Raw genomic sequence first — 12,781 nt, forward strand, 5'->3', positions numbered from 1 at the left:
TTAAATTATGTAGAATAATATAATATTAAATCATTTAGTGCTAACACCGCGACTGGCGCGTTTGGAGTCGTTGGCCATTAGATATAATTAATGTTTTATTTAAATGTGGTATTAAAAGGTAATTAAAAGGTTAGCAGTGATTATATACAGAGCATTTAATACAAGGCCGCTATATTCAGGCCGTGATACCAAATTGCGAATTACATTGCCAGTATGGTATTGATTATCTTCGAATGCAATGCGGTAACTTCTTGTTCGCAATAATTAATGATGATTTTCGATTGCATATTTCAATATGCAACAATCATCATTTTTGTCACAAATAGTTTACAATATTGCATTCGAAGTATGAGCAATAACTAACACTACCATCAGCGCTCGAAATGGAATATTTTACGAACCGGAGCGCTTGATGATTTTACTAAAATATTAACATAGTTATCTAAATTTATGAGTATTTTATAAAAAAAGTGTTACAATTAGAATCTTAGTTAATTTACATAATCACATTATACAATTAATAATATTATTTATCCAGTGCAATTTTCTTATTTTATAATATCTTGTAGGTATCTCGAGTCATAATTATTTTCGTAAAATGTTGTCTCCACTTATAATGCCGCATATCGAAGTGACTATACTAAATCCTTACTTCATTAAAATTATTTTTTTTTTAAATTTCAGATGCTGTTTGTTCAGCTACTAACAGTTGGTTTCATCTTCGGTATATCGTCAGCTACCAAGCCGCCGGGATACATCGAGAAACCAAAGATCCCTGACCCAGTAAGTATTTTATTTTATTTTAATTACTCTCACTACAATGTGGGATTTTCAGGATATATTTTTAAAATATTATATTAGGTAGGCGTCAATTTTAATTCTCTAATTAAAGTAGGTAGGTATGTAAAAATCTAGTTTTTATAATACTTAAATATTATTTTTTATAATTTAAAGCAAAAAAATGCCCAAATAAAATTTTTGTTTTTGAAATATCAAAAAGCATCATAACATAGTATTTGAAAAAGGAACAATGTCAGCAGTAACTCTAAAGTTGTTTTCAAAATGCATGTTGCAAATTCGTCAATGTCTTCACATTTAATTTGTATCCAGGCATTCGTATGTAGGATTAAAATGCGATATTAATATTGTAAGAAATGCGTTGGTCATTTCTAATATTGATAAACAATGAAAAATATTTATATATTTTTATGACGAAGAAGAAAAATTGAGGGACTAAGAATTCGGTGCAACAATCATGCATCTTCTTTGGTTGCAACCAATGCCATTAATTTTCATTTTCTCTAGCACTACGTAGGTACAGCTTTTATCCGCCTTAAGCAGACACCTCTAATCTGCCCGGTCCTCTGCTTTTCTTCTACAGTCGACTCGTGTTGTAATCGAGAAATCTCATCTCGAGAGTTCTCGAGAGTTCTCGAGAAATTATCAGAAAGGAAAAATATCGAATTTCTAGCAATATTTTTTTCATAATTATTTCGACAGAACGATGAGCTGAATCTCGAGCAATTGAGAAATTGTCACTAAACTAAGCTACTATCGCAACTGGAATTTCAATGAAAATAAATGGGTAAAAATCTCTTTTAAAAAAAGGTCTTGATTCTCAATTTCAAAGAAATTTTTAAATTTGACGGCCGGAAGATCTAAAATTTTTATTTCAATCATGTAAGAACGGGTAATTTTGCAATTTTGTCACTTTCTCGAGTATCTTGAGAAATAAAAAAAAAACATGAAATTCTCGAGAAAATACATATTGTTGATTTCGAGAATTATTGTCGATTCTCGATCATTGAATAAAAGTCTTGTAATCACAAGCTCTACTGTCAGTCGACCACTCCCAGCGCTCGTAAGTCTCTTTGTAGCCCATCAAGCCACCAATGTCGCGTCTTCTCGCACACCGTTGTCATTCTCCATTAAATGTGACACGTTTTGTCAGTTCTTGTTCATCCATACGTGTCGGAGTCTTGATAAATCTAACGATGTCAGGCTCATCAAAGAGTTTGTGGAGCTTATAACTATCGGCGTTGCCAGATGCTATCCTCGCAGTTTGGGAGAAAGATATTTCCCAAGATTCTGCATTGAAGCACCTATAACTTCTGGGAATCCTAAGAGAATGGGTAATCAATGAGTATTCATATAAATATTATGAAAACAAAATAAATAATTATCTATTGTATGTACCATACAAATATCGAAATCGAAAATAATTCGCGGGCTTGTTTGGATTTCGCATTTTAAGACCGTGTACACTTTTTAACAGGGTCAGCTGATGATGTTGATAATAATAATATGGTGAAAATGAATGCATTTTACTTTTTTTTCCGTTTGTGTTGAACAAAACTTTAATTATTTATTATTTCGTGGGAACACATTAATTAGCTTGTGAAACAAACTTGGCTCAAATAAAATCACCATGAGAACTAACGGATACTGTCCATTCAATGCACTTTTATTATTTATTTTATCATCTGCTATCTAACACCTTTATAGGTAATGGTGCATATGATGGAAAAGATAATAATTAGAGGGGTAACCAGTATGAAGATTTGCTAAAGTATAGGTACATACTGCTTTCCATGGTTATATGTAAATTGTACATATAACCATGGCCCTCACATCCTGAAGCGGGCCCCCAGGCTAGGATGTTTGGCGGGCCCCCTACCTATCGCTAAGAGTATAGGCAGTGTGACGCGCTACAGTAGCTTTTTCCATGGTTTACGCGGTAAAATTAAGGTGTATTTTTAGCGATTTTTTGTATTTTTAATATGAACCTACATCCATTTGAATTATGAAGTTGTCGAGTATTAGCACACAGGTAAAAATTGCATTGTACTCGTACAATCAAATATTTTAATAATTAACAATTATCAAACTAAAATAGCGCAGGCGACTTTTTTACTGTTAGAGCAAATTTGTGGTCTGTGTTTATCTCAATTATCGGTCGACTCGTCACGCCGGGCCCCTAGACTAGAGGCCTGTCAGCCCCTTGTGGGGGCCATGCGTATAACATTTCATCGTCACAATTCCCCGTGAGCTTTCTTATCGGAAAGAGATGACCGTATACTATACGGTGATCTCTATAGCACCGAGATGAAAAAAAATACACGTTGTATTGAGCATTGCAGACAATAATGATCCAATTTTATTAAATCCTAACCTAACCTAACTTAACCTAACATAATTTAACAAATAATCCAGTATATCGGCTATTTTCAAAATTTGTTTGCCGCTGGCTTCTTGTAAACCGATAAGAACCGTGTTTTATTTAGAACTGAATTTCATCTCAGTACCATACGAAGTCCATATAAGCGTTGGCCTATTGCGTCGTTTGTCCCAAGTTCGAATTCTGGGTCTGACAAGTACACATATTGTTTTTCAATTTGTGTATGAGTCAGAGTATGGACCTAATAGGTTGAGCAAGTGGCTGACATCCATTTCTCGTAAAAACAAAATCTGTCAATACAAACCTCCACTCTGCGGAGACCCATATGATCCTATTAGGATCGGACATGGTCGAAAGAAAGACTATACGACTGAAAGAGGTTGGACGGTCTTTAATATACGACCATATATTTTTGATACAACATTTTTTGAAATTTTCACGGTGAAGTGTGATGCGGCGAACTGCATACGTACAAATATCCGGACACGAAGCATAATACCCTAGGCCCCTAGGGCCATTTAGATCAATCAAGCAGTTCTTTCGTCTCTCACATAAAATATATATTTTTATCATATAGGATGTTTTAACAGCTCAAAAACGGTAATAATAATAATATGTATTATGCCGCACTGTCTTGAAAAAAGGTCGCACAGCGCCATCCTCGATCCAGCGATTCCACTACACCACTGAATTTATTAAATTAAGTTGTATTTACACCGTTGATAATTATAATAACCTAGTAACAGATAGTGTACCTAATTTTTAATGACTAAATTAACGATAATTTATATAACAATAACTATAATTTATTCTTTTACTATTGCAGTCATTTTCTTTTTATAATAATTTAATTTTCAAACATGGGAAAATGAGAGTAATTTCTAAAGTATGATGACATTTTAATATTTCGTATTTTACGTAAGGTTCTTGGTAAACAATGGCGTCATTTGGATGACAAGCACCTTTAATTAGACGATAGCTATAATTGTTAGTAATGTATTTTCGTGTGATAAAATGTCAATCTAGCAACTAAGTTATATAAGTGTCTCCCCCCCCCCTACTACCTGCTAATGTGAAATAGTTAAGTGTTAATTACAATCAATAACCCGTTTTCCATCTTCAACATAATGTTATTTAATTAAAACTTTATTGACATAGATAATATCTAATTATGTATATTATACATTTTGGCCAAATAACAGTAAGTAACAAAAACAATTAAACTAAAAGTAATTAAGTACGTAAAACTTAATTACTTTATTAAACTTTTAGTTTTCCTCAAAGATATTGAGACAATGTTATTCAATTATGAAATCTAATAATGTATGAATGTGAAGGAAATCAAGAAATCAAAAATTGTAAATATTTAGAAGGATTTGTGGTTAATGTTGAATATGTTACGCCGAATGTGCGAAATTGACTATTACATGAAATGGGCAAAATTTTTCCTAATTCATGTAATAGTCAAGCCCGTTGCCTTATTCATGAATTAGGTAAATTATCTGCCGAGTGCGTGAATTCGCCAGGGAATGGAATTCTTAAACTGTCAACATGACAGTAGAAAAATTTAATATAATACGCATGGTTTTGGTTTTATTAGTTATAATTGGACATAATATAATATTATTATTATCAGGTTAGATTAGGTTAGGTTTTGTAATTCTGAATTCAACTGAATGTCCATTTTGAGGTAAGCTAACAAGTGTCAACAAACTATCAAATCATACTATCAGAAACAAATAATAGACCATTGCACGATTGATACCCAAGCACGAATCAAATTGCGAAAATACCTTTTAATAAAATTCTTCCGTTATCATATTATAGTTCTAGATTTTTTTTGGGCATAGTAAATGGATATGAACGTCATTGTAGTTATTGATTGGTATATTTTTATATAATCAATGACATTTGACACATTTGGTTAGTTGATTAGTTTCAAAAAACACCACCGGAGCGCGACCATCTATTTTGACTAATGCATGAGCATTTGACACATTTGGTTTAGTTGCAAAAAACACTACCGTAGCGCTACTATCTAATTTGCCCAATGCATGAACTAGGCAGAAAAATTACTACCGAATTCACTCACTTAGCAGATATTTTGCATAATTCATGAATAAGGCAACGGGCTTGCATTTTTCATGATTTAGGCAAAATTTTGCCTATTTCATGTAATAGTCAATTTCGCACATTCAGCTAACAAATATAAAAATGGCACTTAGGCAGGCTTTTTTATAGGCTACTACAGAATAGAAGGTTCTATCTTGTATAAGAAGACTTTCTTCAAGATATTATTTTGTTTATTACAATATTCTGGAAAATTATATCAAATAACCTTTGCTAGATATTATAATAATCAGCACTCGAAATAAAGCGCTCGATATTTTTTTTCGAAATAAGTATGGTTAATTTTTTTTTTTCGTATACTTACATACATTAGAGTATTAGACAAACAAATGAAATAACATGTGTGTGTAAATATATACTGTAGATTTGGACTGTAGAAAGATTGCCAGTATCCGACGCGAAAAAATCTCATTTCCACAAATATACTGTGAAAAAATATAATATTATTATTTTCTATTTTATCGGCCACCCGTAAGCAGTGCATGTTTTGCCTATCCTCACAGGACGCCACTACATTTGACTTATAAATAATGTATTATTTATGTATTTTCGTTTAATAGGTTAATTTAGTAATAGCATCGATAGGTATAGCGTATTATTATAATTAGACCGGATTAATATCTACGGATAAGCGATCACTGAAATTATAGGTTTTGCTAAAAATTTCCTTCCATCATAAGAGATCCTCTCTCTCTCTCTCTTGATAATATTGTTTCATTTGAATATTTGAAAGACTCACACTCTCGCGACGTTTTTTCCTATGCCGCCTTCGCTTATCATCTTCTTCTCCAGGCTGTTTGGAATTCTTCTATCAATGTGCTAGAAGATTATTGAAGAATGCGCCTCGTATAATATGTTGATGAGGAACCTTATTTTTAGTTCCAATAATTTATTCATATATGGATGCAAACACCATTATCTCTAACGTGTAGATACTCTACCTATCTGATTTTCTGGGAATGGGTACAGGTTTCAAAATTGCATTGGAAAATTATTGAGAATCTTGTTGTTTTCAAGACTCTTTCTATAACATATTTTTTTGTAACATTAGTCATTATTTTGCTATCGAAGGTTTGTTACTTATACTACTCACTCACAGATGGCAGTATAAAATCTACAGTATTGCCATAACATGGATTTATTTGAATGACTACTTGTCTATTGATAGACATATTTTTATTAAGTTTTACTATTCAACCATAGAGGCTTCAAACCAACTATAAATAACGTCTTGTTTGTTCTGATTTACAGCTGATGTCAATTAAAGCAGAAACTATCATTTTTTGCAAACAATACAATTATTAATAAATTTTCCTTTTGTCTCGAATCCGTTGTTTAACTTAGACTGGTTTCAGCCATTTTCCTCTGTCGAGTGCTGAGCTTCAGTCCTGATTTTTTTAAGTTAGTATGTTCTTCTTCTTCCACTGCCTCGCTCATCGGATATCTGATACAGATAAGAAAGTGGTTATTTCTCGGGATGCCGTATGATTTGGCAAATTAATAAATTGATTGATACAATATACTCTGGCCTATTCAATATTATATTATTTTAACTTTTTTTCAGAATCCGCCCAATTATGATTTCGGCTATTCCGTATCTGACGGTGCAGGGAATAAACAAGGACACGGAGAACACAGAGATGGGGAACACACACAAGGACATTATTATATCGATCTACCTAAGGTACATTGCCCACTCAATAATAATAATAATTTAACTTTAGTATTTTATTCACCATATCTAAACAATACATAATAATAATAATATTTGTCTAATATTATAATGTGCAAAACGCCATTTCTTAACAGTACAGATACACTTTGAAAACAAATGTTTAAATGGGACCAATCAATATTTTTATTTCCCTTATTTCCATATTCTGGTAGGTATCGCCAGAATATGGAAATAAATAACTAATCTTCCAATGTATGTCAATAATATAATACCCATACTATGCTTATCAGAAAGATAAAACCGCATAAGTATTTTTTTAAGATTATTTCTGTAACACACTCTTTATGGTCTGTCAAATATCACATCAAAAAATATCACCTTCTACAACACACCGCAATTTTATTTGCACCTTGAAATTTATACAATAATCAAAATAAATGTGTGCATCAGGTTATGACGAAGAAATAGTAACATTCCATTTACTATTTTAGGGGCTGTCTGGACTAGACCCCCCCCTTGTGTGCGCGCCTGAATGTGTGGTTATGGCTTTCAATAGTCGTTATAATAAACTATGCAATCATAATCTTTCAGGAGTCATCTGTCCAGGATGTGAAGTATTTGGCTGACGACTGGGGCTTCCACCCGCTGGTGCAGTACAGCTCCAAGTCTCCGCATTCTTCAAGCAGCACGACGCTGGCGCTCGGGGAGCAGGCGATTAATCGCTTGGCTCAGGACTCCAACAAGGCATTGCCAAAGGTACAGATGACATTAGGTTATGTAGGTACTCACTTACTTTAAATTTTTTAAATTAAAATAGATTGAAAAAATAAATATAATTAATAGAAAGACGATAGGTGGATACGTACTAATATTATTTTGCGATCAAATATACAACTGAAAACCCTTCGCTCATTAAGTATATACATACACGAAGTATTTTATGAACATCAAAAACCTCCTAAACCCTAAAATTTAGATACTTAAATCAGGTTTTCTACGAATATATAGTTTATAATGGTTTTTTTAATTGTCATTTTACGTATCCATTTAAAAAAAATCTTTATTTTTGTTTTTAATGTTTTTTAATTATTACAAAATTAATAAAAACACCATTTAAAATGTAGATGTAGGCGTAGAAACCAATTTATTAAATAATCCTTCGTATTCTTCGCTAGACACTGCCAGTGAAACTACCGTAAAACTCCACATTGCCTTAAAGTACATACATATTAAGGTATAATTGAATTTGAGACCAATTTACTGTTCTGCTGAGAAATATGTGCTCTGGTCAAATTAAAATATTCATTTTTAGGAGTGATTAAACTATTCTATTTTCATTTTTCAAGGGTACAACTCCGATCGCTCCACTACTAGCAGGGACCGTCCTGCCAGCTGGAACATCCACAAACGGCTTCATCCACCACGACAACAAGAACGGAGTCCAAACAATCCACACAATGGAGCCCGTACTAGCCACTGTTGAAAGCATTCCACAAACTGCACAGCCCCAGTTCGTTCAAATACAACCACAAATCGGCACATTTCAAATAAAACCTGAACCAACACCGAAACTAGTAATCATTTCAAGTAATAATGTACAGCATAATACAAACCCATCAGCGCCGCAAGCCTATAACGAACTGCAGATACCTCATCATCAACAGCCATTCTTGACAGGCCCAGGAGGTGTTTCTCCAGGAATTAGTGGTGGAAATGTTTATTATGAACAACCAGAAGCTGCACCTGTTCCAGCAAGCCTTGTTTCAGACAAATTAAACGCTGGAATTACTAGTTTAGATGATGTTTCATTTACACTTCAAGGTCAGGGTGGTTATGGCTCTAAGTTATCAGCAAACCATTCTCCATTAAACAGAGGAAATCATTTAACTGATCATGATACTCAGAGAAAATTATCTCCTACTACTAAACATCATTTTAGTGTTAGCTCTACTACTGAAATCCCATTTATAAGTTCCACGATTGGTTCGACTACTGCTGATTATTCTAATGCGGCTGTTTATTCAAAGCTCGTGTCTTCGACGCAAAACTTGGTTTCTAATGAAGACTTGTTGAGTATTAATGGCGCAGCGGAAGCGGAAGAATCTGTTGACTCTTCACCCTCAAACGACAATCACCAAGTTAATATTGGACATTTTGGTGGTGCACACAACCAAGTCTCTAATCATCACAGCGTGGTACACGTTCAGTCTCCCCGAAACGAATACACGGTTAGAGGGTCATATGGACGAATTTTGAATCCTAATTTCAAGAGACCCATCGGAGCTGGAATAATTGCAATTGAAAATGTTGACAGCAATGATGGAAATAAGGCATTTGGGAGTCCGATCGTGGTCGCTGATTTTGAGTCTGATATCAAATCTACTACGCAAATGCCATTCTCCACGGCAAAAACACAATTCCAGGATTCTAATCTCTACTCCACAACTCAGAGTACACTGGAGACTGAGATCACCAGCACGCATAATTACTTGACTTCGCATTCCTATTCAGAAAATCCCACGAGCACAACTGTTGTCGTAACGCCTCGACCGGTAAGTCAAAAGTTTTTGGCACCACTCAATGCTGGACTGCGACTGGTCAATTCAAACAAAGTTGACTTCTTAGATTTCTCCACTAGCGATGTGAAGGAAGTAGAAGACGGCGTTATTAACCAGGAAAATATAGAAACCAGCAATGGACTTAAAACAGTTGTAGAGTTATTCCGTTCACAGGAATTGACTCCACAGTCAACAGGTCCACAGTCTCTACTCTCCCAAACACAGAATTTAGTAAATCAACAGTTGAATAACCTTCAACAAAATCAACACGTTGATGCTTTGGAGTCTTCAAAAAAGATACAGGATAACTTGAATCAACAGCTATATCAGCTTGGAGCCCAACAAGTATTGATCCATCCGTCAGAACATAAAACACAGTTGGCGGCCGAAGAATTGTCTCAGCAAATTGAAGAGCATCATGAGGAAAGTGTGAAACAAGAATCTCAACAACAACAGACTTCTTCTCACCAGGAATCAGTCCAGTCGTCTTCTCAAACGTCTGCGAATGCAAATAGTGCTCATGTTCAAGAACATTCAGGAGCAGCTGAACAATTTTCGCAACAGGGTATCAATTTCGGAACAGGTTTGAACAGTCTCGTGCAACAGGGTGCAAATTTTGCGAATGCTTTCAATCAGCTAAAGCCGCAAGGCATCAACTTTGGAAACTCTCTCGGTAACTTACTCCAGGGAAATCAATTTGTGGGTAACGCTGGACAAGTGACCAACTCTGCCGTGTCGCAAAACAACGTGGCTGAAAATCACTTTGAACAGCACGAATCCAGTAACTCTGAGAGTAATGCCAATACGAGTCAATTTTCTGAACAGCATGAAAATGTTCAGAGCAATCAACAACATAACAATGAATACTTAATTCAGAATCAACAACAAAATGAAAATGTTCAAAATAACCAACAAAACAGTAATGAATTTTTAATACAAAATCAACAACACAATGAAAATGTTAACAACAATCAAGAAAATAATAATGAATACGTCATCCAAAATCAGCATCAAACTAGTAATGAGAATGTCCAACAACAACAACAACAAGTTGAAAACGTCCTTTATTCTCCAGCAGTATCACAGAATACACAAGACGAAGGCGGTCCCATGCACGTTGATCTGAATGGTCAAGCCAATTATGGGTCTAGTGGACAAGGACACTCTGAACCAATTTCTTCATATTCAGTAACTGTTGAACATCCAATTTCAACACATTCTCAACAGCAATCCAGCGGCCATGATAATCAAGAAAATCATATCTCTCAGCAAGGGTACAATGAAAATAGTCTCCAAGGAAATGGCGCAGTGGTAGAAAATACAATCTATAAGCCGATTCCCGTAGGAATACCCATTCCGGTTCCGCAAGAAGTTCCTTACCCTGTCCACCACGAACATACAGTCGCCGTTCCAGTTCCAGTAGAAAACCGTATTCCTTATCCAGTGGAAGTTGAAAAGGTTGTAGACAGACCAGTACCGGTTCGTATTGAAGTTGAAAAACGGATACCTTATCCTGTTCATATTGAAACCAAAGTCGCTGTGCCATACCCTGTTGAAAAAAGAGTTCCATACCCGGTTGAAGTAGAAGTGGAAAAGATTATCGAAAAACCTATTGAAATAACAAAATACATCGACAAACCATATCCTGTAGAAGTGAGAGTTCCACATCCTGTTCCGGTGCCATACAAGGTCCCAGAACCTTACCCCGTTGATAGAATCATTGAAAAGAATGTCCCGTATCCAGTTACAGTTGAAAAAATAGTCGAAAAACAGGTGCAAGTACCGTACGAAGTAAAAGTACCGTACCCTGTAGAAACTATTGTAGAAAAAATCATAGATCGACCGTATACCGTAACCCAGTACGTTGATAAACCATACCCCGTAGAAAAACGAGTTCCGTATCCAGTAGAAGTTGAAAGAATCGTTGAAAAACAAGTACCGTATCCGGTCGAAGTCAAAGTGCCATATAAAGTCGCAGTTCCTCACGCGGTACCGTATCCAGTTGAAAAAATTGTCGAGAAACCATATCCGGTCCGCGTCAACGTGCCGTATCCTGTCGAGAAAATTATCGACAGGCCGTATGCAGTCGCTTATCCTGTCCACATAAATGTGCCTTACCAAGCACACCAAGTATACGTGGCATCTAATTTAGGACACCAAAATCAATACGCACAAAATGCTTGGGCGAACCTATACAATATAAACCAACAGAGCTTAAATGATGGATATTATGCCAACGCATATCAAGGCAGTTCAGTTGGACAAACAAAATACCCTGCAATAGCTGATTCGTATTACAGAAGAAAGCCGTCAACATACGGTGGTAACCCTGGCAACACTGTCGCTTATTTGACTTCAAATAATTACGCGGGAAACGGCGGTAATTTTCAAAAAGTTTATGACAGCTACATAGGGCCTGTACCCTTGAAAGTTTCTCCATACGCCTCAGCTTGGAGTGTCGAAAGCAATAATGGATACAGCGGAAATACGTATTATAAATACAGAAGATCCGACAGGGGAGGAAAAGGTTTAAGAATTGAATACGGAGGCTTCAAACCCCCACTGATTCCTAGTCTTGAGATAGACATGGATGGAAACCCAATTAAACGGCAGACCGCGTGAGATTAATATGCCAGATTTCTCGGAGAAGATAATTCTTAAATTAAAAAAACGAGTCAGAGTATAATAATGAAGGTGTACAATAAATAGTAAATTAATTTATATTTTATTGCTATCCCAATAGCCGACATTGTGATTAATTTAAACGGCATATTTGTTATTATGGGTCTAGAAACATTGTTCGCTCACAATAATTATTCTTCGACCACGGCCTCTTTTCTTCGCGCCTACAGTTCTTCGCCGCATATACCGGAAAAAATATTTTTGAGACATGTTAATGTAGGCTCGAAATGGACCGGAGCGCACCGGAGCGCCGTTCCTGTTCGTGAAATCGGTAAAATTATCGCTCAGTCTCGTGAAAAAAATAATTTGACCGTCTAAGCCTAGATAGGCCATATAATAAAAAAATCTAACACACTTATCTTTATAAAATACACATAACGTTTTATAACTATGTAAATATCACCAGAAAACTGTTGAGCACTCCGGTTCATAAGCTTATCCATTTCGAGCGCTGGTTAATATATTTTTATTAACACTATATTACCTATATACACCTATATACATGTGACTGCATGGCCGCCACATCTTGAAACGGGCCCCCAGGCTAAAATCTCCGGC

The 12,781-nt window shown here is 35.3% G+C and overlaps 1 protein-coding gene across 1 annotated transcript; it reads left to right on the top strand.

Annotated features, from left to right (window-relative positions):
• The first annotated feature begins 213 nt into the window (after positions 1-213).
• Positions 214-12,163, top strand: LOC147066778 (uncharacterized). The gene is made up of 6 exons (XM_085954674.1): positions 214-243; positions 685-783; positions 6,873-6,992; positions 7,575-7,739; positions 8,330-10,334; positions 10,617-12,163. The coding sequence occupies exons 1-6, from the start codon at positions 214-216 to the stop codon at positions 12,161-12,163; spliced, it is 3,966 nt and encodes a 1,321-aa protein (XP_085810800.1).
• Positions 12,164-12,781: the final 618 nt, after the last annotated feature.

Source organism: Rhyacophila brunnea, unplaced genomic scaffold (genome assembly GCF_057557595.1).
Source record: "Rhyacophila brunnea isolate RB1 unplaced genomic scaffold, BYU_Rbru_1.0 scaffold_4, whole genome shotgun sequence".
Classification (NCBI taxonomy): Eukaryota; Metazoa; Arthropoda; class Insecta; order Trichoptera; family Rhyacophilidae; genus Rhyacophila; species Rhyacophila brunnea.